This window comes from Zingiber officinale, chromosome 4B, assembly GCF_018446385.1.
Source record: "Zingiber officinale cultivar Zhangliang chromosome 4B, Zo_v1.1, whole genome shotgun sequence".
In the NCBI taxonomy this organism is placed as follows: Eukaryota; Viridiplantae; Streptophyta; class Magnoliopsida; order Zingiberales; family Zingiberaceae; genus Zingiber; species Zingiber officinale.
In genome coordinates this window covers 131,877,285-131,904,113 of record NC_055993.1, presented here as the reverse complement: position 1 = coordinate 131,904,113, position 26,829 = coordinate 131,877,285, and the positions used below count along the sequence as shown (strand labels likewise).

Here is a 26,829-nt window from a genome sequence, read left to right as displayed (position 1 = left end):
CACTTATTTTACATATTTTTTTAATATAACTTACTGGATTAAATATAAAATCTTATGAGAGGTAACAAAAAAAAAAATTAAACTGATATATGTCGCAAATTGTTAAGAGGAGTTAAAGAATATATATTTTCCCTTGAAATTTCAAGGGTCAACATGAAATTCGTGGCGTGGGTGAGAATAAAATAAGACTTCCTCGCACGCTCTCTGAGAAACCGGTTGCGACTGGGAAGATTAGGAAGAGGAGAACTGTTGATCGATCTCTGATCTATCGCTAGGTAGAAGCTTACCGATCGATTTCCCAGGTACTCAACCGCGTCTCTTTGTCGGGTTCCTGTTCTTGTTGATCTCGTTGTGGAGTAGTTCACGGATGGGAATCCCTTCGTTTTATCTGCGGAGGTTTTGGTGCTAAAGGTAGTCTCTTGGCTTTCTAATCTCGCTCTGTGTTTGGATCTATTGATCAATCAAGGTTGTGCCAATCTGTAGCGTTCTTATCATGGAGTTGGTAAAGTAAAGTGTCACAGATGGGCGAGTGTCGAATTTTTTTCGAAAATTTGAAATTACTTATTAAAGGAGGAAGCTTTTAAACTTTTCCTCTTTTTCCTTTTTTCCCTTTCATCTTGTCTGTCTTCATTAGGAGTTAATGCTTTGATCTGGTGTTGTCGATATCCACAGCATATAAGTAAACAGCTTTGAATTTATTTTCTAGTTGCTGGTTCGTAAACTGGTGCAGTTAGAAAGGACTTCCCAATGATCTGCTGATGCTAAGGGAGTAAAGCATAAAGGCTGGATCTGCATCTCTTTGATGTAGTTTCTTCGTTACCAAACTGACTCCTCAGCAGGTTTGTACTTAATTGTTTCAATTGCTGTTTTGATCTCTCCAATTTCTTGCTCATTTGTTTATCATACAATACATTGTTCTTTTGGTCCTTTTTTTTTTTTACTTATTGTCATAGATATTTCTGATTACTTGCCTAATTTGATTGTGATACCTTCTCAGAGAAATGATTCATTTTGGAGGATATTGAGATTTAGATTGTTAAATTTTTGCTGGTACACATCATGAGTGACTCGACAACAATGACCATTGAGTTCCTTCGAGCTAGATTACTATCTGAGAGGACTGTTTCTAAAGCTGCGAAGGAAAAAGCTGACCAATTAGCTAAAAGGGTTAGCTGTATATGCTGTCATGTTTCTTGCTGAGAAATCTGCTTTGGGTGTTATATGATTTAGTGGGTTTGTTAATGTTTCATATTCAGGTCATGGAATTAGAGGAGCAACTTAGAATTATGAATATCCAGAGGAGGAAAGCGGAACAGGCAGCAATGGAGGCTGTCTCCATTCTAGAAACTAATGGGATTAATGATCTCTCTGATGCAATCGATTCTAGCTCTGACAAAGATGAAAGTCCCATTGCTGAGAGAGGGTGTGAGGAAGACTTTGGAGAAAGTGAAGTATGTACAAAGGCAAATGAAGAGAGGATTGTTGTTGGAGATACACAATCAAATTCTTACCTCGAAGATTCATCCTCTCAAGTTGGGAGCTTGTCATGGAAAAGCCATAGTAGCAGCCCAGATTCTTCTAGAAAGACCAAAGGAAAGCAGGACAGGCCGAGACAAAGGCGAAATAGTTTTACATCATATGTCGAATCTTCTCCAAAATATAACTTGGGAAAGTCATGCCGAAGAATAAAACGGAAAGAAGTGGGGTATGCTCCTTTTCTCTTACGTCATTGTCTTGAATCATATTAGATCCTGTTTTATTTTGCAAGTTTGAAAATGATGAAATTGAGTTGGTGCTCTACCAGATCATCCGCAGAGATGAGAGATGATTATGCAATTAACAGTGATGACTTAGCTAACTTATCTGTGAAAGTTTCTGGAAGTCTGACATCTTTGGCAAGTTTGGAAAAGAAAGAAGCTGATGGAATTGGGAATGAGAGAGATGAAGAAATGGAAAGAGTTTTGGAGCAGCAAGCTCAGCTGATAGGTCAGTTTGAGGCAGAAGAAAAAGCTCAACAAGAATGGGAGAAGAAATACAATGAGAATAAAAGCTCAAATCTGGTAAGGTTTTCCTTATGATATGGAGGCAACAAAACTTTTGCAAAGAGTTTTGCAAGTTTAGTTTAAATCTGGTTGTCAAGTTTGCCACCTATAATCCAAATTTGCTCAAAAGACTCAAATTTCAAATAACATCTTAATTGACTATTGATCTTGTTCGAAAGCGGAGAAGGTGGCAAGCTGGGGACGTGGTTGTGGGGTTGACTAAATGATGACTCCGCGTGGTCCTGCAACACAAAAGGCGTTAGTATCGAGTCGGGAAGGGGTTCCCGACGTCGGCCCGTCGATGTTCAAGTTAGTTTCCGGCACAGTGGAGAATAGTAAGAATGTTGTAGCAAAGAACGTGTTGAATAGTAAAAAAATTGCGCATTCCTTCGCCTGTAGATGGGAACTCCCTTTATAGTGTCACTGTAGTGTTTGTGCACGTATTTCCAAGCGCACACATGTTTTTCAAAATGTCATAGGAAAAGACAAATCAAAAAGTTCCCCTAACACCTTTTTTTAAGCGAGCATGCAAATCTCTGATGTGACAGGTGGGAAGCTTCTAAAGGACAGTCTGGCTGCTGGACATGCTCCATTGTCAATGGCACAAGCCTCCAAAAGGGTACGATGAGATATGCAGTTGGATCCCACTGTAGGCTGATCGGATCCTGCTCGGGACTAGCTGGCCTCATTCGGTCGTGCCGTTCAGAGTTGCTTGTCTCCTTTGCTTCCTAACTGTTAGTGGTTACCTTTGTCCGACCGGCCATGCTACTCGATCGGCGAGGATTGGCTTGTCGGGGATTGATGCTTACCTCTTAACTCCAGTCGTCGCTACCGGAGGTTAGCCGTTTGGCATCCTCGCCCGGCCGGGGGCTCCCGATCGGCCGACCAGGGCCTTTGACTATTTTTGACCTTGACCTCCATATTACCAGGCCTTTTCTCTCTTTGACCCTTCTTTGATGGGGTCCCTCTTCATCACTGTATCAACTATGATCTCATAATCCTATCAATCTTATTTTATGTTCACTTAGTGTTTCAATGTAAGACATGGATTCTCATAATCATTTAATTTAGAAAACTCAAATCTTAGGATCTCAATTATGTTTTGATCGCATAATTCTACTCATTCCTAAATAGAATCTTGATTCGGAAAATCATGACTTGATTGGAAAGACACTAAAAAAAGTAAGCATCTCTTTAATTTTAAATTCCAAGTAGAAATTTTTTTTTTTAACCATTTCCATTATCATCTATTTTAATAAAAGTTGGACCAATAAAAATATTTTATGATACTACAACACTCATTTTAATTATGTTTAGAAATAGTGTGGAATTTTTAACCCTTCACGTTGTATTACATGTTTCACTTATTTTCTACAATGATGCAATTTTTAGATGTTCAAATTAATAGTATATATATATACCATAAATTCTAAATCTCAAATACAATTTATGCAAAAATGTTAAATGGTACAGTCTGATGATCCTATGCTATGATTATATGATCTGTTCTGATGAATTTTTTATGGTTCCTAGAAAGGATCTCAATCGTGGCCACATTGACTTCAAGATCTTTTAACTTTACTTGGAACTTGCACTACTTTTTTTTTACCACTCATTCTCCTTGCTTCAATAGTGCAACTCCTGTGAAGCCACAGATGTTTCATTCTATTTGTATTTACTAATTCTTTATTGCTTTTGGCTCATGTTTCCTAATGCAGTACTCTATTTTCCATGTTTGTTTGCTGTCTTTCTCCTATCTGTGTCTTTGCTTGCCTCACATATCCGATAAGTTTTATCCACAAGAACTAATTCTTTTAAAGTACATCCTATAATTTTTAGTATGAAGAAAATTTAGTATACAATAGAAGTCAATCATCTAGCACTTATATTTTTACTTTTATCTTTCTTCACTACAATTTATGCTTATCCAATAAGTTTTGTACACTTTCTCCACTTTGAAATTATATATACACAAGTTCTTTGCTATTCTTGTTGAAATTGCTTTCCTACTTTAAACTACTGCTTCCAGCTTCCTCCATGTCTCATGGGCCCTAAGCATTGTGATCAGAGAAGCTGCATTTTTGTTGCTGAACCAATGCTATTTTTTCTATTGTTTTTTGGAGCATATGAACATTTTGGCTAATAGTTTTGTTGATATTTTTCTCTCATTCTTTTTCTCAATATTTAGGACCTCTCCAAATCTGAGATACTGTGTCGTGTCACTGAGATCAATGCTGAACCCCAGAAAGATGCATTTGCATGTTTTGAGAAAATAGCATATGAAAACTACCAAGCAAAATCAGATGGTATTGTGATTCTCCCTGGGAGCCAAGAACTTGAATGCCCATCTAAAAATCCCGTGCTCGACATATCAAATTGTGTACAACCTCCTAATACATCAGATGGTGAACATCCTGCGGGTAATACATTAAATGATGAACATTCAGGAAATATTGACAACAGGCTCAAAGGAAAAGGTTATGAATTAAATGCCTTCCTGCCTACTGAGCTATCTGGAACTCAAAGTAGAAGTAACTTTATGGCTAGTGCTGATGGCTCAGTGGCTCAAATAGGTCAACATGTGGAAGTTAGTGACATTGAGGCCTGTTTTGTCGAGATTGCATTTCCAACCCAAGTAAGCACTATGTCTGGTTCTTTTCATAAGAAGAGTGATATTCTAGTACATGAAACCTCTGACAGTGGATCTAGTAATAACAATGATATACTTGCACAAAGCCATATTGATTCACTACCAATTGGAAGCAATTCTGCCACTAATTCCTGGAAAGAGATACAAAAATGGCCATTATCAAGCACTCAAGAACCATCTTACACAAAACCATATCAATCAACCAGCAACAACCTCGGAGGAGTCCTGGAAGCTCTTCACCAAGCCAAGATGTCCTTAAAACAAGATCTCCATAAATTGCCTTTGCCAGGTCAAGGCATCAAGGCAACTTTTCCATCAGCAAGCACTAGCCATACTAGGACAAATATACTTGGTGAAAGTTTGAAAGGTCCAAGCAGTTCTTCCAGCTTATTCAGACTACCGACTGATATTTTTCCTCAGGCACAGAGCTCAGGGAGTGACTTTTACAGTTCAGGAGTAAGTTTGGCAGCCAGCTATCCACTCCCTGGATGTGCCATCACCGCAGGTGATGATGATCACACAGCGATTCCTTATTTTGAAGCTGGGCCCAAGAATTCCATGACTAAATTTGATATTGGTAATTACCATCCAGTTATAGGCATTCCTGCTTCTACCAGGAGTACCTTACCTTACTCATACTTGAAAGCAGACCAGATACCCTTCTCAAATGGAACTGGTGTTCCTTCTGGAGGACAGAACTTTAACAGTTATCCTCGAGCCAGGGAACTTCCTCTTTTCAGCCGACATTCCCTGCCATCAAACCCGATTAGAGATGGAACAACGTTCCATAGTAGATCTGCAAGCTCAGTGCACCGGCAATATTTTGAACACTTTGGCATTGAAGAGCCTTCTCAAAGTAGATATTCCCTTCCATACTCGGACTTGACAAGAGGGGGAACAACTCTTCATGACAGGGTTTCGAGGCCTCAAACAGATGCAAGAAACCAAATGCGTCCTCAAGATCAGTACTCCTTGTATGGTGGTAACGGGGCACAATCCAGTATGCGAACTCTGTAGTATAGTTTAAAATGTCTGATCATTAGGAGGATTTGTTCTTATTATGATATTAAGTTATGACCTTTGATGTGAAACCATAGTGTCTATTTTGCCCTAGAAGGTGCCAAAACAAAATTATTCGAAGGCTGTGGCGTGCTTAAGTGTTGTAACATTTTGTTATCTCTTGAACCCTTAACCGAACTGTGATCTTTGATATGCCGAGATGCCTGAAATGCCAAGGAGTTTGCATGATACTCAATCTCAGCGTTAGTTTTCAGAAAACTTCATTTTTGCCTTCCTAATTTCATATATTTTGGGAAATTTCCCTGAAGTTTCAATTCAGTAATTTTGGCACAGGCTTAGATTTTTTTTCTCCTTTGCATTCTTAAAATATCTCCTAGAATTAATTAATTCCGTTGTTGTATTTTTCAAATTTAAGATTGTTAAAATATTTCTCAATGTTTTTACAAGGCACATTGCTTCAAAGATTCAAGCATCGGACTCTTGCATCAATTTGAGTAAATGCCTACTTATTTCTTTTCATCCAAATAGAGCTCAGCTCTTAATCGTTTATTCGAACTCTATTTGAATTAATGTGAAAAATGACCATCAAAATCAACTAGTGCCGAATTTAATAAGCAGCAGAGAAGAATCATTTAAATTTCTGAGTGATGTAAACACTCCTGTGCATCTGAATGGAAGTGCACAATAAACTACAAATATATATTTAGTCACTACTAAATAATTTTATGTAATAAAAAAAAAAAGATCGATCCACGAAGCTCCTATTAGCACATGCACATTGAATTAATTGTCTGTAACCTTACCGAGATTATTTTTTCGACTCAAATTCGTAATCTCAAAGACACATGACAATAACTTTATTGTTGTGCTCAAACTCCCCTTACATTTTGTGTAGTCACATTATGCAAAATGCTTCAGATGTTCAATGTTTTATGTTTATGGAAGTTTCAATAGTAGAATTTGCAAAACCACATTTTCTTAGAATTTGGGTGTACCACACTAAGTTAGGATTTACCTCTTGGACTAAGCTCTCTATTTCAAAGGCTAAAGGTTAACTATCAATAAGCATGGCGAGATGTTAAACCAAGAACACACACACATCTTTAAGCCAATGAGAAGATTTCTATGAAGAATACAAAGGACACGAGAAAGAAGAGAGTTCCTTGGAAGTATTTTGAAGATGTCAACCAGTAAGGGCTTACTTGGGAGTTTCTAAACATGAAGAATCCTGATATGACTGAAAAATCAAAGGTCTTTGTAGGACTTTGTCCCCCTACTTAATTCTAGAATTTAAATAGCATACTATTTTTTGAACATCCAAGTAAACAAAGAAATCCCACCGACCAATGCATGTGAATAGTGGGGAAATACCCATCTTCCGAGTTAATAGTAGTTGATCCACAACATTCAAGAGTAAAATTTTAACATGACCTGACCGTATTAACCTCGTACACTGAAACCAAATTCTTCAGACTGCCATAACCATGAACAAGTGAATGAAACGAGGAAGATATAATATGTGCGAGTGCAGACGAAGATGTAGGCAATGCTAGTTCTTTCAGGAATGAATCAGGTGAGATCATCTTCCTCCTCTTCCTTTGCTTTGATGGTGTTCTTCACACGTAAGAGAAGCGTGGTTTTCCAAGTATCCTATTGTTGATTGAGATTTGTATTATCAGCAAAATCACAAGTTTAAACAGCAAAAATGCTATGTAACGCTGCCAGGAGAGTAAAGACTAAAGAACGCCATAGTGAAAATATGAAAAAGCTTTATGTAAGGTTATGAAGAAACATAGAATGGCTTTCGCATATCAGATGAAAGAGCCTATTGCAATGTGAAACAAATTGTAGCCTTCAAAGTATATCAGAAAATTCCAAATCCATGGACGACATCCGTGTGCAACGTGCATGGGCGCCTCTCTACATGGGAGGCGCCTCCAATGATATATATAAATATATATATCATAATCAGGAGTAACTTTAGAGTTGTAGTTTGAAAGAACAAACAGAGAAAGAAAGAAGTTGGGGTTGGAAAAGATTTATCTGTGAAATTAGGGCTTCTTGAATTTAACATTGACGATTGTGTAGGATATCAGAACTCCTTAACAAATTAATAGAGGAATATAGATATATAAAACAAATCATAAGTTCTAATTCCAATCAGCATATGTAAACCGAATTCAAACATCTGTTGCAATCTCAAACTATTTGGTATTGTTCTAATGAAGCAATTATTATCTCAAGTTAGTATTGAACTCAAATCCGTTACTCACGCATTTGGTAAGAAATTATCAACTTTTTAGGTTCTTGCTACCTGAAACACGCCGGACCAATGAGAAGAACAAAGAATTTATGTGGTGTTTGGTTGGTGGGTTTAGAAATGAGGGAATGGAATGATAGTAAAAGACCGTGTTTGGATTGTGGGTTTAGGAATGATAATTTGGGAATGATTTCCAGATTTATAGGAATCAACCAAACTTATATAACTAGGTAGGTTTCATTTCCATAACCATTTCTATTCCCATTCCACTTTACTATCAAACTCATACCCATAATCATTCCAGTCATTTAACCAAACACCTAACATTAATAGAAAATACATACCAGCCTTGTCATACTATCATACTCATGAAGTGCTTCTGTAAATTTCTCAACATCTCCTTCGTCCATTGAATCCGCTAATGCCTAAAATGGAAATGGTATCAAAGAAAAAGAGGAAAAATGAATAGGTTAATTGACATGTTAATAGCTAAAACTTGAAGCTTCAGACATTATATCTTAATTTTCGTACCATAACTAGTCAAAATTCATTGTACCATAGACAAATAATAAAAGACTTCTTAAATGATAGCTTGTTCTGCGTTTCTGAGCAAGAAAACAAGCAAGAACGCTCAATCTGTTACATAATATCTGTAAAATTGTGTTGGTATCTTCTATAGCTGTTTTATCAAAAACAAATTTTGCATCCTTGAGAGAATATAACCAAAACTAGATAAGCATTCATTATGATACACATTTAGTTAACCTTGTCTGTGGTAAAATAGATTATGTCAAGTCTTCTGGCAAACAGAAATTGTAGGAACTTGGTCAACTAGGCAAAGAATCTATCTGTAAATGACAAATCAAGCAAACTTATCATCCAAAAATAGAATGGAGTCTTACAGATAAAAGTTTGTATTCCCGTGTGCCTGAAAAAGTCGGATCAATTTCCTGCACAAGAACAGTCAGGTTAATGATATTTCACACACAAAAAAAACAAACATCAATTATCAACCAAAACAAACAAACCTGATATCTCTCTAATGCATTTGTAATTGCAACAATATCACCTTTGCACAATTGACATATTCCAGCATTAAGAAGAATTCCCTTCACACTGTACTTGAGAAGATTATTATTGATCGAGTGTTTGGCATTTGCTTCGTAGATTTCAATTGCCTTTGGATATCTGGAAAGATCACAATGTGTTAAATTTTCCATAGCTACAATGGAAAGCTTAAACTATTTGAAGATTAACATATGCATATGAGGATTCTAGAAAGTATATAGAAGTCCTATGATCTGCAAAGTCTTCAACAATGAACATTGCAAATACTGAATATAGATATTTTCAGAACCTTGAGATAATTAAAAGATAAATACATGACACAGAATGAAAGCAAATCTTTGTTTAGATGGTATTATGGTCAAATCAAAGGGAGTTGTTCACCAAACACAACTTCCACATGGCAGATAAGACTCTGACAAACTGAATGTACAAGGAACAATGGTGGATAAGGTACTCTACTATGTATAACTGACTAAGTTATATAAATTACCCTGGATAAATAGTATCAAATTTTGGAAATATTATTGATTCTTGGATGTCATGATAGTAACAAATATACTCACTAAAAACTAAATGATAGTAACAACAACAATCAAACCTTCTCCCACTAGATGAGTCCAGCTATATGGATCTTTGTACGTCATGGGACTTTATCCCTTACTATATCATCAATTATATTTAAATAAATTTTATCTTATTTTATGGTTGCTAACCAAGTTTTTCATTTTTTATCTTCCTCTTCCTCGCTTGAGTTTCACATAGTCTAACTGAAACATTTATTTGTCATAGTTTCACTCACTAAACAATCACATAAACAAATAACATAATGTACACATGAACATAAAAAGTAACAGCTAACTATGGTAAACTAATAAGATAGATAAATGTAATTTATTTTACATTTGCACAAAGAAGTATTAGTTTACTATAGTAAATCAATGAGTTAAAGAGATAATGTAATTCTGAAGGTGCAAAGGCAGGGTGAAACCTACAAATTCTAGCATTACATCATACAATGTGCAAAATGATTACTCCAAGAGCATTGGTAACAAAAGGTTTATGTTATACTCCTACTTGCTAATTAATAGATAAAAAACAACCAAAACATTAAGATTCACAGTTTAATATGTTAGAATAAAATACAAGATAATTATACTTACTGTTCTAGTTGAGCGGCTAATTGTGCAACCTTTTGGTTACATTGGTTAGCAGAAGTTGTCACTTCCTCACTTTGAAATAGATCAGCAGCTCGTTCAAAGTACTCAATAGCCTTCTCTAGATGTTGTTCTTGTTCATATAACTCACCGAGCTCCTGTGTGATGATGATGTGGAATCTCAGTAAAAGAACTTAATATCTGAAACAGCTGATAGTTATACAAGCACACTATCAACTTAAATCAGGAAACAATCATCATCATGGATCTTAACTACAATTCTATTCCAAACACATAATTTTAAACTGTTTTCATTCCCAAGATAGCACCATATGCGATATAGCACATGCATGGCATGTCCTATGTCAACACCTTAGCTGTAAAACAGTGAAGTCCCCACCTATGTAATTAAATACCAGAACTACAGATGCAAGAAACTGTGAATATTTCCTAAAATTGAGTTTTCTTACTAATTTGAATCAACTTATAGTAAAACAATAAAAAAAACTTCTCAGATAGTTCATAACCTTGCAATATCTTGCAGCCATGTTCAGTCTACCAATCTCCAAGAAAATGTTGACAGCCTGGTCTAATGACTGTGTTGCATCTGCATAGAATGGAAAAAGTTTCTGAGGTCCAAATAGCAAGGTGAAAGTTTCAAAATGTTGTTCGCTTTTCATGCTTAGTTACATAAACTAGAAAAACCAAGAAACATGGAGCCACTCAATATAGAGTGGTTTTAGTTATATTCAGATGATTATACCTTGAATTGAGATCTTCTTATAACAATTTGCTGCATCAACATAAGAAGAGGCAGCTTCATGCTTGCTTTCTAACTGTGTGATGATATCAAAGAATAATTAAACACCATTTAGATTGATGACATGCCAAATTAAGCAAGCTATCAAGCTAACAAATATGATAACCTTCAAATGGCAGTCAGCAAGTTTAATATACACGGACCCAGCTTTATCCCCTGTTAGTGTAAATATAAGGCAAGTTAATTAAGAAGAATTATACCACAAATAAGAGCTTCTTTCTGAAAAAAAGAAAATACCTTAAAAGCTCAAAAACATCAGATCAAACAACAAATACCCGACAATTAACAGACTAATCCACTAATCTAAACATAAATAAATTGAAGTTGATGAATTTGAATGCCATAACTTGACTCCGCAATATCTAACTAGCATCTGATCTGGTTTAAGGAAGGGGAGACTTGCGCATTGGTAAAGTTGCTGCAGGATAAGGCTGTGTATAATAGACCATTCCCTGGACTTCGTATCGGTGGGAGTTTCGTGCACCGGATTGCCCTTTATCTTATTTAGTCTGAAAGAGAAATGACTCCTAAGCAAGATGAGTCCTAGGAGATCAGTCTCATCTAACTGGATGCAAGTTACTAGCCTGAACTGTCCTGTTGAAAGCAATTGAATAAATTGAACAGCATAGATAGTCTAGATTTGATTTGGTTACATCACCATTAATTGAATCAAGTCCTAGTATTACGGTAAACTCTAACTTAGTAGTGAAGTTGGTTGCTTAACTATGCTAAGTTGATCCATATTTCTTATACAGAATTTTATCAAAACAAGGATGAAGGTTAGTTGATTATGCTACAGAGATAGAAGATACTTGTTTTCAAAAAGTTGCACATTTTAGTATTTTCTGCTCCAAACATAAGTTTAGCAGTTGCCATCAGTAGATTAGGAAATTTAGGATAAATTATTGATAAAAGATACATGCATTGCAAATTGTATATATAAAAGATTAGATTAATTGAAATTTAGGTTTGTTTGTTAATTGGTGGAAGAAAACTTCAATTGATATCACTACCAAATACCGTGAGGTTAAATATATATGAGCATTTTAGGAATTTAAACTATACGGGAATGATATGTTGGCCCAGAGGGGTACCCATGTGCCAGGTTGGCCCAGAGGGGATATGGGCGCCTCCCTCTCAGTCATGCACGTGACTTGGGCAACATATCTTTTCCCTTAAACTACATATCCAAAAGTTGCATTCAACAATTGTCTTCCTAAATCAATGCCAATTATGCATTAAATTACTAGGTAATTAGACATTGTTGTGTCCATGTGTTAACAAATTATTGAATTTAATTATGTTGCACTATTTGGTAAGTATTGACGGCAGGTCACAATTGACATCCTCAATTGGTAATCAGGGTAACCAAAGGATGTGCTCATCAATGAGGAAACTGAGAATCTCGGCATACCCCATATGTTTGATAATGAGTTGATCAACATAGCAGTGCAGGTTGGATTTGAGGACTCAGTCAGCAACGAGCTAACACACATTGCTTTTTGACAGAGACTAAGGTGTTGTGTTGGCAGGGAGCATGTCTTCCTTTAATGATTGCCAGATTAAGGGTGGTCCCATGGAATATTAGGGGTCTGCCTAGGGTGGCTAAACAGGAACTTAAGCATTTATTATTGAGTTACAAGTGTGACTTTGTTCTTCTGCAGGGAACTTTGTGTTGCCAAGATAATATTGATGGTCTGACTACTCAGAAATCAATTAGAACTATGGATTGGCTTTGTTTGGAGGCTGAAGGATTATCTGATGGTTTCATTTTAGGCTTTAATTGTAGTTGATAAAAATGCTTTGGCTTTAAGGCAGGGGCATACTCTAAAACATTTTTTTATCAACTCAGTTTTTAAAATAAGATTGCAGTGTCTAACATATATCGCTCATGTCTAGTGAGGGGAAGAAGGTCCTTATTTGAGGAAGTGTCCACTGTTAGTCATATATACTAGGAGGGGAGTTCAACTTAACACTGTCAGTGAATGAGATGCTTAACTGCCAAAGTAGAGCATCTATTCCAGCTTTCTGAAGTTGGACAAATTCTTAACAAACACTGAATTAAAGCAAAGCTTTCAGAACATTTTCTATCAGGTTGTGAGGGGTGCTCTCTTTGACCATTCCCCTATAATGCTTGAGTGTACCACTAGATTGGCTACTTCAACAAAGCTGTTTAAATTTGAGAACAAATGAATGCTTCATCCCGGTTTCAATGAATGTGAACAGGACTGGTGGAGAAAGGATTGGGATGGTAGCTCAACTGCAGCTAATTGGGTCAAGAAACTAAGAAGAGGTGTCAGAAGTTGATGCTCTTGGTGGAAGACAACCCTCAATGAAACTTGATAAGGAATAGATTGGCTTAGCTATATATAGATAGTCAAGGTAGGTCCCTATCATTGGCAGAGTTGGATGAAAGAAGAGTGCTTAATTCTAAATTGAGCCTGATACTGAAATCTATGCAACATGCCAAGGTAAACAGGAAAAAATTTAGTGGATAAGAATACATCCTTCTTCCATTAGATAGTTCAGGGAAGATTCATTATCCTAGAAATTCATACCAATTGTAGGGAAATCACTGATCAAAAGCTCATCCTCAGTCAGTTCACTTATTTCTTCAGAGACACTCTTGCAGTTTCAGTTGTAACTGCTATTAAAATTAACAATGCATTCAGTATTAGTGAAATCCAACAAGCTCTTAGTTAGATGGCTATCAATAAATCCCCAGATCCATATGGCACTAACTAGCATTCTTCAAGGCCTACTCGGAGTGTATCAATCCTTAGCCCATGGCATAAATGATAAGACAGCCTGCAATCTTAGAACATGGCAGAACAGATATTTATCCATTGGAGGAAGACTGACCTTAACCAATAGCACCATGGCACATTTACTTCTATACCAAACAAGTATATTCCTCGTACAGAAATGGTTGATTCTTGAGATAAAACAAGCTAAGAAAGGAGTTGTTATGGTTTATATAGAAAGAAGCAAAACCAAAGATCCTTTGGTTTAGCTCCTTGGAGTAGTGTTATCAGACCTAAGCTGTTGGGGGTCTAGACCTGGCAAATCTGGAGGACTCGAATGGAAGCTTGTCCAGGGTGATCCAGAGCTTGTATGGAAAAAGCTGGTTAAGTCTACCTTATTTGATAAACAACACTGGACAGAGACTAATAGAAGTAGACAATAGTCCTATATATGGAGGGCCCCATTAAGGGAATTCCTTAAGGTATGGATCAATTTATGGATGGAAAATGGTTGAACTGCTAGATTTTTGTTGGACAAATGGGCTGATGAGCAGATGATTTTGCTATCTAATACAACCTTCTACAGGTATGTAATTAATCAGCAAGCCACTTTTCAGGAGCTTTGGCTACATTTCACTCAGAGAGGGGATCTTCTCTATGAGGATAATGCAGAAGGGATAGATTTTATCAGAGCATCCTTCACAAGGAAAAATATGCATTGACGTAGAGGAAGAATCTCAATAGAGATGGGGATGGTCAGGTCAGCTCTCAACTCATTCAACAAACCTTATGTTAGTTAATGGAGGCATGATCAATGATGTAGCAGAAAACATTTGGAGCTCCTTTTCTGTATCCAGAGTCAGAGTTTCAACCAGGCTTATTCTACATTACAAGATCAGTACAGTGGAGAGGCTAATGAGAAGAAGGTTCCAAGTGAAGGATCCTAGATGCAAACTCTATGGTGAGGTTAATGAGGATAGGGACCATCTGTTCTTTAAGTTTAGGGTGGTCCTTCAAGTATGGGCACTCATTGTCCACGTTGCTGAAGAATCTGCCACATGCGCATAGTGGTTTTCAATACAACCATCTGAACATAGCTCCCCTGTGAATTGCATCTTCTTAAGAAGCTTAAGTTGATGCTGGATTTGGGTAATCTAAAAGGAGAGAAATTCAAGATTATTTGAAGCAGAGGGGAGCCATGGCAAATACAAGATGTATTGACATGTTGTGAAATTTGATTGTCACATGGTCCAATTATTGCAAAACCAGATTTCAGAATGTGATTAGGAGGACCGTGATGGAACTAGAGAGGGTGATTGCTGATAACGTCAGACCTCCTTAAAATGTCTCACGTAATGCATTAGGATAATTGCAACAGCCATGGGAGTCCTCACCCACTGCTGTTAAACAGTTGCTTGTTTTGGCTGGTGCAAAGGATGTTTCTGACACAAGACATTCTGAGCAATAGCTGATGTTAACTATGCAAATTCTCTTCATCCCATCAGTGCAGTTTGGAGTTATCTAATAGCCAAATTGTTCAAGTCACGCTTTTGTTATATATATTAGTCTCTTGGTTTGCTTTGTTTCTTGTAGGCTTTTGTATCCTGCACTTCGGCTCCTATGTTTTTTAGGGACTAAGTCTCTCTCAGTTATGTTCCTTGGGTTCCTATGTTAATATATATTGAGAATGTTATGTTCCCTATTTCCTTGTTTTTTCAAATAAAAATATTGATGGCATCATTTAACATTTTGGTCCATGCAAAGGTTATAAGCTAATTATTTATTGAATTGATTTATGGCACAGAGCTATTTTAATAAAATAGAATTTCATAATGCCGCATATGACATATACAACAATACTAATGGAAGTTAGGCATGTGGAAAATAGTATTTTTAAAATTCTTAAGAGATTATATCTAGAATTTTAAACATTATAAAGTAATTTCAATTGAATTTTAGAAAGATTACGTGAGTTTTTTTAAAAAAAAAAACAAATCTCCATTTATATAAAATGAAGAGCAATTAAGTAAGAGTATTAAATTTGTTATTTTTTTAAAGTTATTTTTTGTTAATTTAGTTTTTGTAATGCAAGGGCAAATGGTGTGTACATTAAACTGCATTAACTTTGAAACTTAATTTTATTAGGATGGTACTTGCACATGTTAAAACTGAGCTAATTTACAAGCATATAGAAAGTTACACAATTGTTTTTAGTGGCAAATGAGAAATTCCCCAACTTCACAAGGATAAATATGTAAATGCCCCTTCTAATAAACACACTTGTTATCTTCTTTTTTTTTCTCTCTTTCCTAGTACAACCTAATATTCTTGCGGAATATATAGCTTTACAATTAAAAAATAGAGTTTCATTCCGAAAGGCAATGAAAAAATCTATTGAATGAGCTGAACAAACAGATACAAAAGGTATTCAAGTGCAAATTATAGGGCAGATCAACAGAAAAGAAATTGCACATGTCCAATGGATCAGAGAGGGGAGAACTCCCTTACAAACAATTGATCATTGTTCCTATAAAAAGAAATTAGAACTATTTATGGAGTATTAGGCATCAAAATTTGGATATTTTGGGAGGAGCAATAATAGACTTTTATTTGTCTTTCCTTTCTTCTTATTAGTTGTCTTGCATTTCTAATAAGTTGTTTAATAGTTGGCATGTCGTGTGTGTGTGGGTTGATTTAGATTGATCTTAAGAATTAATTTGATAATTAATGATTATCAATTTTTTCTATTCAATATAAAATCACATAAAATTCAATTACGGTTTGAAATAGATTTACAATAAAAAATCTTCGAAATCCTCAGGATCCACCCTAACAAGATCAAAATTGTTGTGAGATTGAGCTTTTGTTGTTGACATAAAAATGTCTCTTTCCATGTCTTGGGCTACAACCCAAAGAGGCATAGCATTCATATTCCTACACTATTATTTTCTTCACTTCATTTAGAAAATTGGACTACGCTTGTAGCAGATAGAATATGCACAGCATGTTTTTCCAAAGTTTATCAAACAAGTCCTCTTCAATACATGCAGCACAAGCTTTCCAAAACTCGTTAAGAATGAGGGCATTAATAGTATCTGGTCATTTAGTTCCGAAATATGACCAACAAGAAGGGAGAAACCATATAATCAGAGATTCCTTTGCCTTCACTTACAGGATCTGATGTGTACCAGCAGATGGATCACACATTCAAGAGCTAAGTTAACACAGGACAACAACAAGGCGTTCCTTGAATTAGGGTTGAAAACAAGAAAGTGCTGATCGGGGTGATCACATAAAAATGACCAGTTGACCACAACAAGATGAAGCCAATTGGTTAAAACTAGTAATTCAATCTGCAAAACTTTTGGATTGACAAGGATCCCTAACTAGAAATTTGCCTACCTATCGGGCCCTAAGTGGTAAGCACAAGCAGAGTCCAATTAGAGAATGCAAAAAATGTTTGGCCGTACTCAGTTCGTCCACCAGAATCGGGATTGATTTCTGATTATGATCTTCTCGCTCGTCACTAAAGCTTCCATTGAATCCGCAGAAGATAAAACAACTAGGTATTCCTAAGAAGAATTATTGAAATCCCATTTCTCTAAGCAAGCATAAATATCCTATACGAAAAAGAAGGGAGCCATACGAAAAGGGGCGAAAAAGTACAGTTTTTGGCGAGCTTGAAGCAATTGCACGCCTTCTCGTACAAATCGGCGGCGTCGTCGTACTTGGATCCAAAGATTCCCCATCCCGATAGCTTCTTCTCCGCCTTCTGAACGAACTCTTCGCCCTTTGCGTTCTGATCTGCCATCTCACCTTCCCAATTCTGACGCAGGCGTTTCCTATATTTATAGAGTGCAAGAAGGGCAAACGAGACGGGATTGTCCTGCGAACGCAAGCTAGCCTTATTTATTTATTTATTATTATTATTATTATTTTATAATCTAAACATCCCACACTTACCTTACATTTATCAGAATAAAATAAATTTTATTTATTTAGGACAATTTACCAAAACTACACTACCATTGTGCAAAAGGCGGGTCCCGCTGCCCAGCGGCCCCCTAGGTCTGGCCCCACAGGAATCCTAGGAGGAGGTAAATTAGCGATGAATGCTGACCCGGGTAAAGACCAAAACTACACTACCATAACTTGGTGCTAGGTCGTATGTCTTTTCGAGACGGTCTAATCACTAGCACATAAATATTATCATCATAAAATATTACATAAAATATTTTTAGTAATAAATATTTAATGGCCTTAAAGGCCTTAAATTTATGTTAATGGACACTATTTCAATCTTAGTATTTCTCAAGTTTGTCATTTTTTTCTATTTGTTAACCGTGTAGAGTTGTCAAACACTTTAGTTAAAAGTATTTAAAGGACCCAAATCGAACTAAATGGATATCATTGCGCTCCTGATTTTCAATTGTCTAGGATCATCTCCAATTGAAATAGTCATCAAACACTTTCAACCAAAAAAATGTTTGGTAACCTTAGAGGTCTCAAATTCATGTCAAAATGATATCATTTACTCACAGTATTCCCTTGAGTTTGTCCATAATATTTGTTATTTTAAGCCTTAGAGGGTTGTTAAACACTTTTAGTTGAACATGTGATCATCTTGAGGACTCAAATGCTAGGTGTCAGATAACTAATAGTAAAAATTGATGTCTCAATCCCCTTGTCGATTTATTTTAGAAGTAAAATGAAGAGATGAATTACGGTAATTGAAGAGGTAGATGAATGGGGAGAGGGTGAATTATACAAGGTATAGAAAATTACGCCCTGTTAATCCTATAATTTGACCCCCTCAACTTTAAGTAGTAAATCATCATTCAATTATCATCCCAATTGAGAGTTGAGATCCTCTGTATCAAAAATATTATTTTCCCATGTCTCGATCGGACGATCATGACATCCTCGTGATGTGCATCACACCCTTAAGATGTGATCTAGTCCCTCCGATCGGCGAGAAGATACGAGGGCACAGTATTTTTGAGAGAGGATCTCAACTCCTCAATTGAATTCGTAGGGACAGGTGACAAATAACTAAGAGAGAAGTTGAATAATATTTGATCTAAAAATTAAAATATTCTCTCTAGTTAATACTTAATGCAGTGAAAATAAAATAAATAAATAATTTAAGTGCTAGTAAGGGCTTCTGCAATGGGTATTAATGTAAAACGTTAATGCCAAAGTGACATACTTTTATTGTTATTGTAGCATTAACGCGTTCAATTCTTTAAACATGTTAATGCTTGCAGATTTAATAAAATAAAAATAAAAATAATATTAACGCATTCGAGTGTTAAAGGCGTTGCGGATGCAGGGTTTTTGGCATGACTTAGAATCCTTTTTTTTATTCTATGACTTATAATTATTAAGGTAGGTCAGCATGTTAATGTTCACTTTCTCTTATTAGAGACATAAACACATTTTATGAGGAGTCTTATTAAAATGAGAAAATCAAATAAATTATTCTACTTTATAATTGATCGTTCAATCAACATGATTTAATTTTAATCAATTAGACTAGTTTAACGCATGCGCTATTTAATAATTGCAACTTTTCTTTACCATATCAATCATCTTGTTTTAATTTCTATCAACTTTATTAGTTGACTATCCAATTTATTTTACTCTGAACAAAAATATTTGTTTACAAGGAAACTATCACGATTTCACTCCCTAGTCAATTTAATTCCTTAGTTGACTAGATCATCGACTATAACTAAACTAGCTAGTGGTTGAGTACTTGACAAAGTTAAAATCTAACTGAACCTTAAGGTACATGTCAGTTGACTCTCACAGCTGAAAAAAAATTACACTTGTTGCAACTTTACTTTACCCAATAGATTATTTTCCATTAGGCTTTTAAACCCTAGGATGCAGTAAGCTTTCGTCTTATTGCATTTGTCATCTTTCACTCATTCACCCATCTAGTTCATCTCTTGTGACTCTTGTCAAAGCTGCTAACTCACTATATATTCCTCGTCTTATGATTTCTCATGTCTCATTCTTTCCTCCTCCAATCTTTCAATGAACTTTTGAGTGAGCAACACCAACTTGATCACACAAAGTCAAGTTCCTTGAGCTCTATTAACGAAGTTCAACAATTCTCATCCTAAGGTCCCTAAGACTCTCATACTATCCTTCTCCGACCTTCAACAAGCCATTGAGCAGACTTGGTCGCACAAAGTCAAGCTCCTTGAGCTCTATCAAACGAAACTCATTGCCAGGCCCGGCTGAAGGCATAGGCCAATAAGGCCTATGCCTAGGGCCTCCACATAATTGGGGCCCATTAATATTGTATTTTTTAAAAATATATTTAATAATTAAAATTTAATTTTAATAAGAACAGACGCTTCATTTAAAAAAAAACGCTGATTCGGCGCTTCGATTTCCGTGCAGGCGTGCACCGCTGCTGTTCGATTTTCAACTGTGCACACAAGCTGCCGCTCCGTTTTTAACGTTTTCCATTTTCTATGCACAGTTTACTGTACACATTACTGTACAACCAGTGATGAAGATCGTTTTCCATTTCCTATGCACAGTAACATACTGTATAAGCACCTATTCCAGCCACCTATTCCAACGAACAAAAACTTTAATTAATTATATAAAATAATTCCCCTAAAATTCTATATAAAAACACTGTAGTCTACAGAATTGGATTTACTCATATTTTCATCCTCTAAGTCTCATTCATCCGGCTCAAGTGCTCATATTTTCATCCTCTAAGTTTCATCCATTGTAATTTATATTTTTTTGTTCCTCATCATCTCGACGGTGATTCTTTCAATCTCAGAATACTGAATACGACAAAACGCCCTTTACATTCCTTAATCGTCAGGTAATATTTTTTTAATTTTTTCTTCATTTTTGAAATGTTCTTGATGACGATGATTCTTTTCAATCTCAGAATACTGAATACGACAAAAAGCCCTTCGCATTCCTTAATCGTCAGGTAATATTTTTTATTTTTTTTTCATTCTTGAAATGTTCTTTATTTATTATTCTGTATAAATAATAAATTATTGATGAAATGAACCCAAATATGAAATATGATTGGAAAAATAGATTATTAGCAGTTGTATGAATTTTTTTTTCTCATTTTTCCTCTCAAAGAAATTACTACCATCGCAAACTTATTTATGCACTTATCTCATTTATTATTTATTTGTTAAGTATAGTTTATTATAAAATATAAACTGCTTAAATTAACTGATTCAAATCAAATTTAATATTTTATATTTTTTATTATATTTTTGCAGGTAATAGTCAGTAATCAGTTTGAAATATCATCAAATTAAAACTACACGGCGTAAATCAGATTTTATTGTTCATTTAATTCTAAGTAATTTAATTTTGATAAAATAATAGAGACTTATATTTTGATTATTTTTTTTCCTAATATTATTTTAATATAAATATGTCTATGAAAAAATATGAGTCTGGATATATGAAACGTATGAAAAAAAGAAAAATAGAAGAATTAATTCAATCTCAAAAAGGCGCACTCGATAGATTTATTATTAATAATCAAAATCAAAACTCAGAAAATAATATAATTGAAAATTTAAATGAAAAACTAATTGAATTTTCACCAGAAGATAATACTATAGGACAAACAGAAATCTATCAAGAACTTTCTAATAATCACAAAACAAATTCATCAAATATTAATATTAATGAAGAAAATAATTATAATTTAGAAGAAGAAAAAGACAACTTAATAAATCATGAAAATATTTTTTTTAATAATATTGATGAAACTATTATTCAAAATATATATGATCCAGCACAATGGAAAAATATAAATACAAATTTAATAGATTTATTAGTTGAAAAGGGTCCAATTAGAGAAATCAATATTTCTTTTCCAAATGATGAAAATTCTAGACATTTTTCTATGATTCATTACATTCGAAAATTACCAAATGGAGAAAAACATGATAGAAAATGGTTAATATATTCAAAAGAATTAGATAAAGTATTTTGTTTTTGTTGTAAATTATTTAGTCAAAAATCAATTACAATTCAATTAGCAAACGAAGGGTGTCGTGATTGGAAAAATCTTAGTGCCAAGCTTAAAAGTCATGAAACAAGCAGTGAACATATTATAAATATGAATATTTGGTTTGATATTGAAATGAGATTGCTTAAAAATAAAACCATTGATCAAAATTTACAAGAAAAAATAAATAAGGAAAAAGAACATTGGAAAAATGTATTAATAAGAATTATTGCTATAGTTAAAAATCTTGCAAAAAATAATTTGGCATTCCGTGGCACAAATGAGAAAATTTATCAAGATAACAATGGAAATTTTTTAGGTTTAATTGAAATGATAGCAGAATTTGATCCTATAATACAAGAACACCTTAAACGTATTCAAAATGGTAAAATTCATAATCATTATCTTGGTCATAATATACAAAATGAGTTAATAAATATATTAGGAAAAGAAGTAAATAATATTATAATTAAAAAAATAAAAGAAGCAAAATACTTTTCAGTTATACTTGATTGTACTCCTGATGTAAGTCATCAAGAACAAATGTCTCTTATATTAAGATGTGTAGATATTTCAACAAGTCCAATCAAAATAGAAGAATATTTTATAGAATTTTTAAAAGTAGATGATACATCAGGAAAAGGTCTTTTTGATACACTTATTAATATACTAAAAAAAATTGAACTGGATGTGAATGACATAAGAGGACAAGGATATGATAATGGAGCTAATATGAAAGGTAAACAACAAGGTGTGCAAAAGAGATTGTTAGATATAAATTCTAGGGCTTTTTATACACCATGTGGTTGTCATAGTCTTAATTTAGTACTATGTGATATGGCTAATTCTTGTCCTAGTGCTATAACATTTTTTGGTGTGGTACAACGTATTTACTCGTTATTTTCTTCTTCTACAAAAAGATGGAAAATTTTACAAGACCATGTTTCTAATTTAACTCTTAAACCATTATCACAAACACGTTGGGAAAGTCATCTTGAAAGCGTTAAAGCAATAAGATATCAAGCTCCACAGATAAAAGAAGCTTTATATAAACTTGCAGAAATTAGTGATGATCCTAAAACAAAAAGTGAAGCAAATTCTTTAGCAACATATGAGTTTGAAAATTTTGAATTTTTATTAGGTATGGTTATTTGGTATGATATATTATTTGCAGTTAACATTGTTAGTAAATTTTTACAATATAAAGATATGAATATTGCTATTGCATTAGATCAGTTAAAAGGTCTTGTTTCTTTTTTTAATGATTATAGAGAAAATGGATTTATATCTGCTGTGATTTCTGCTAAAGAGATTGCAAATGAAATGAATATAGAGCCAAAATTTCGTGAAAAACGTGTAATTAGAAGAAATAAACGATTTGATGAGAATAAAATTAATGAAGTGAAGCTTTCACCTGAAGAATCTTTTAAAATTAATTACTTTAATTATATTATTGACCATGCCATTTCTTCACTTCAAAGTAGATTTGAACAATTTAAAATATATGAAGATAATTTTAATTTTTTATATGATGTAGAAAAGTTAAAATTGCTTGATGATGAGTTTTTAAAAATAAAATGTTTAAATCTTGAAAACTTTTTAACACATGACATGTTATCCGATATTGATGGTTTAGATTTATTTTTAGAATTAAAAGTTTTAAGAGAAATAATAAATCCAGAATTAAAAACCGCACTTGAGGTATTGAACCTTATAAAAAAATTAAATTCTTTTCCTAATGCATGGATAGCTTATAGAATATTATTAACTATACCTGTTAGTGTAGCTTCAGCAGAAAGAAGTTTTTCAAAATTAAAATTAATAAAGTCTTATTTACGTTCAACAATGTCTCAAGAAAGATTAAATAATCTAGCAATTTTATCAATTGAAAAAAAAATATTATCAAAACTCGAATATAAAAATTTAATTAATAATTTTGCATCTCAAAAAGTTAGAAAACTAAATTTTACATAAAAAATTATTTTAAATTAATATTTTATCTTTTTAAAAAAATTTTTTAAACCCACCATTGTCGGTCCCAAGTCCGAATGAAAAAGGGTGAGGGGAAATTTTTTTAAAAAAATATTAAAGGCCTAAAAATATTTTTTTTTGCCTAGGGCCTCATAAAACCTTGAGACGGCCCTGCTCATTGCTTGGTAGTATAGTCCCTAATGTCTTATACATTCTTTTTCAATCTCCTTTGAGTCGATGGGCAACACCAACTTGAATACACTAAATCATTCCCCTTTTCCTTGATGAATCCGTTTGCACCCTTAGAATTTATTTTCAAGATGAATTTATTTAATTGACTATCGTGATGTTTGCCTATTTCCATTTACACCCCTATATATTTAAAATGATTGCAGGCGTGTAATTCTGTCGCGACTATTTTAAGCCGGTGCGGGCCGTTTGCAGTGGAGACGACGCCGCCGCCTCGCGATGCTGCGATCAGCCTCGGGTCGCCCCTTCTTCCCTTCCCATCACATCCTTCGTCGCCTCCTCGCCGCCGCCCCCTCCCCGACCCCTCCGCCGGAGTGGATCGATCCCTTTCTCGATGTCTCCGGCGTCGCCTGCCACCCCGCCGATCCCAGCCACCCATCCCCGTGGCTCTCCCGCGTCGCTCCCCTCGTGGTCGCCTCCTCCCCAGCCTACCTCTCCTCCGATCTCAACGCCTTCTGCCGTAAGTACATCATCCGTCTCACTCCCGCGTTCGTATCCCACATCATTCGCACCCCAGACCTCCGCCGCTGCCCCGACCTCGCCCTCGCCTTCTTCCGCTGGGCCGCCACCCAGAAGAAGTACCCCGGACACGACCTCGACTCCTATGTCTCCTTGATCGACATATTGTCCTCTTCCTCCGATACCAAAGAAACCAGTCGAATCAAGGAGCTCGTTGCCGAGATCAGAGACCGCGGGCTTCCGGCGTCGACTTCTGCCACCACTTCGTTAGTGCGGAGACTCGGCTCCGTTGGAATGGTAGAAGAGTTGCTGTGGGTCTGGAGGTGGATGAAGGAGAGTTCGGTCGAGCCGTCGCTCATGTGCTACAACTGTTTGTTGGATGGCCTGGTGAATTCGATGTTTATTGATTCGGCTGAGAAAGTCTTTGCTGCGATGCAAAAGAATAGAATTTTCCCTGATGTTGTCTCCTACAACACACTGATGAAAGGTTACTCCAAAGTAGGGAGGACACAAAGAGCAGTCGAGATATTTGTAGAAATGCAAGAGAAGGAGATTGAGCCTGATAAAATTACGTATCTGATATTGATGCAATGCCATTATTCTAATGAGGATTTCCATCAATGCCTGGTGCTGTTCCATGAGATGGAAGAGAGGGGAGTGGAAATTCCACCCCATGCTTACAGTTTGGTTATAAGTGGCTTGTCCAAGGAAGGGAAGCCATTCGAAGGGATGTCAGTGTTGGAGAACATGGTTAGGAGGGGCTGCAAAGCCAACGTGGCTATTTACACTGCATTAATTGATTCTTTTGCGAAGAGTGGGAATGAGGATCAAGCTATGATTCTGTTCCAGAGAATGAAAGATGATGGGTTTGAGCCAGATGAAGTCACTTATGGTGTGATAATTAACTGCTTTTGCAAAGCTGGGAAGGTAGAAAAGGCAATGGAGTGGTTTACGTTCTGCAAAGAGACTCATGTCCCAGTGAATGTCATATTCTATTCTAGCCTTATTGATGGCTTTGGTAAAGCAGGGCTTGTTGATGAGTCTTTACGGCTTTTCAACGAGATGTTAGAGAAGGGTTTTGTGCCAGACTCTTACTGCTACAATGTGCTAATTGATGCCTTTGTAAAAGCTGAAAGGATCGATGAGGCTTGTGCACTATTTAAGAGAATGGAGATAGAGGGCTGTGATCAGACTATTTATACGTACACCATACTTTTGGATGGGTTGTTTAAGAAACACAAAAACGAAGAGGCATTGAAACTCTGGAACATGATGATTGATAAGGGAATAACTCCCACCCCTGCAGCTTTTCGAGTCCTTTCAACTGGCCTGTGCCTCTCAGGAAAGTTCAATAGGGCCTGCACGATATTGGATGAAATGGCACCTATGGGAGTAGTGCCTGAGACAGCCCATGAAGATATGATTAATGTGCTGTGTAAAGCAGGTCGGCTTCAGCATGCTTGCAAGCTTGCAGATGGAATTATAGATAAGGGTCGTGAGGTTCCTGGAAGAGTTCGAACAATTATGATTAATGCTCTGAGAAAGGCTGGAAATGCTGACTTGTCAATTAAATTAATGCATAGTAAGATTGGTATTGGTTATGACAGATTTGGTAGCATCAGAAGGAGAGTTAAATTCCAAACACTGTTGAATTCATAGTATCTGTTATCACTTAGATGGTCACAGGTATTGAACTGCTGGTCCAATTTATTTCTTGGATTATTGTTTGAAGCTAACCAAACACTCCATTCAGAAAAATGAAGTGGCAATACCCAAATTCACCCCTTTGGTTTGTTCAAATAATGAACAAGATGCCTATATGACATAAAAACAGTGGCTAATACAGATTTGCTTCTAGATTTTTTGTTTGTGCTACTCAAAAAATAGAAGGTGAACTGCAAAATTCTTAACTAGTGCATAGGAAATTAGTATATTTGAAGATTGCAATTGGTCCTTTGTTAAAGGTGAGTCTTTGCATCCAGTAAGGCGGCCCATACAATTTGCGTCAAGGTTCAATTCGCAGAAGCTACCTCTTTGAACGCAGCAACAAGGCCATGTGGGTATCTTTCCCATCAGATTTTTCAAAGCCTTATGTACAAGGCTGCTCTTTTTCGTTCGATTGGATTATGTTGCTGGGTTTGAGTAATTGATACTTTCCACGGTGAGGGGAGAGTAATTAAATGACCATTTTCTGTTTGCCAAAAGTAGGTATGAGTTAGGCAAATGATGAATCACGAATCATTAATCTTTCAAGTCTGCCTTAAGGACATTGAACAATTCTTATTTGCAATCTGTAGTGGAAAGCAATTAAATGGCCACTTTACATTTGCCAAATGAAGAATTATGACTCGTTGTCTTGTCCTGTGCTGCTG

General features: G+C 35.4%; 4 protein-coding genes across 7 annotated transcripts; 3 read left to right on the top strand and 1 right to left on the bottom strand.

Annotated features, from left to right (window-relative positions):
* The first annotated feature begins 153 nt into the window (after nt 1–153).
* On the top strand, nt 154–5,868 carry LOC121976797. 4 transcript variants are annotated; one of them, XM_042529148.1, is made up of 6 exons: nt 154–302; nt 731–839; nt 998–1,167; nt 1,257–1,705; nt 1,805–2,060; nt 4,231–5,868. In XM_042529148.1, the coding sequence occupies exons 3-6, from the start codon at nt 1,060–1,062 to the stop codon at nt 5,707–5,709; spliced, it is 2,292 nt and encodes a 763-aa protein (XP_042385082.1). In that variant the 5' UTR covers nt 154–302; nt 731–839; nt 998–1,059; the 3' UTR covers nt 5,710–5,868. The 4 variants fall into 4 exon arrangements, with proteins under 4 accessions (XP_042385082.1, XP_042385080.1, XP_042385081.1 ...); XM_042529146.1 differs by having other exon boundaries at nt 707–839; XM_042529147.1 differs by having other exon boundaries at nt 154–411.
* A 1,166-nt stretch (nt 5,869–7,034) lies between these two features.
* On the bottom strand, nt 7,035–17,610 carry LOC121976795 (alpha-soluble NSF attachment protein-like). The gene is made up of 9 exons (XM_042529144.1): nt 17,425–17,610; nt 11,121–11,170; nt 10,958–11,030; nt 10,722–10,801; nt 10,201–10,352; nt 9,001–9,160; nt 8,875–8,922; nt 8,317–8,397; nt 7,035–7,362 (listed from the first exon to the last, which is right to left on the bottom strand). Exons 1-9 carry the CDS (start codon nt 17,567–17,569, stop codon nt 7,282–7,284), a joined length of 870 nt encoding a protein of 289 aa, XP_042385078.1. The 5' UTR covers nt 17,570–17,610; the 3' UTR covers nt 7,035–7,281.
* Nucleotides 17,611–21,562: 3,952 nt separating this feature from the next.
* Nucleotides 21,563–23,713, top strand: LOC121977979 (the record flags this gene model as incomplete). Its single annotated transcript, XM_042530376.1, has 3 exons — nt 21,563–22,517; nt 22,716–22,865; nt 23,088–23,713. Coding segments are annotated over exons 1-3 (1,620 nt in total), but the record flags the coding sequence as incomplete, so codon positions are not given.
* Nucleotides 23,714–24,152: 439 nt separating this feature from the next.
* On the top strand, nt 24,153–26,238 carry LOC121976794 (pentatricopeptide repeat-containing protein At1g03560, mitochondrial-like). The gene has a single exon (XM_042529143.1). The coding sequence runs from the start codon at nt 24,218–24,220 to the stop codon at nt 26,114–26,116; it is 1,899 nt and encodes a 632-aa protein (XP_042385077.1). The 5' UTR covers nt 24,153–24,217; the 3' UTR covers nt 26,117–26,238.
* Nucleotides 26,239–26,829: the final 591 nt, after the last annotated feature.

What these genes read in the sequence shown, in the direction of transcription:
- LOC121976797 (XM_042529148.1), top strand. Translation starts at nt 1,060, where the DNA reads ATGAGTGACTCGACAACAATGACCATTGAGTTCCTTCGAGCTAGATTA. An exon ending in CTGACCAATTAGCTAAAAGG is followed by an intron (nt 1,168 to 1,256) that starts GTTAGCTGTATA and finishes TTTCATATTCAG; the next exon opens with GTCATGGAATTAGAGGAGCA. An exon ending in AGAATAAAAGCTCAAATCTG is followed by an intron (nt 2,061 to 4,230) that starts GTAAGGTTTTCC and finishes CTCAATATTTAG; the next exon opens with GACCTCTCCAAATCTGAGAT.
- LOC121976795 (XM_042529144.1), bottom strand. Translation starts at nt 17,569, where the DNA reads ATGGCAGATCAGAACGCAAAGGGCGAAGAGTTCGTTCAGAAGGCGGAG. An exon ending in TTGCTGACTGCCATTTGAAG is followed by an intron (nt 11,031 to 11,120) that starts GTTATCATATTT and finishes ATCATCACACAG; the next exon opens with TTAGAAAGCAAGCATGAAGC. An exon ending in ATGATAGTATGACAAGGCTG is followed by an intron (nt 7,363 to 8,316) that starts GTATGTATTTTC and finishes AATCAACAATAG; the next exon opens with GATACTTGGAAAACCACGCT.
- LOC121976794 (XM_042529143.1), top strand. Translation starts at nt 24,218, where the DNA reads ATGCTGCGATCAGCCTCGGGTCGCCCCTTCTTCCCTTCCCATCACATC.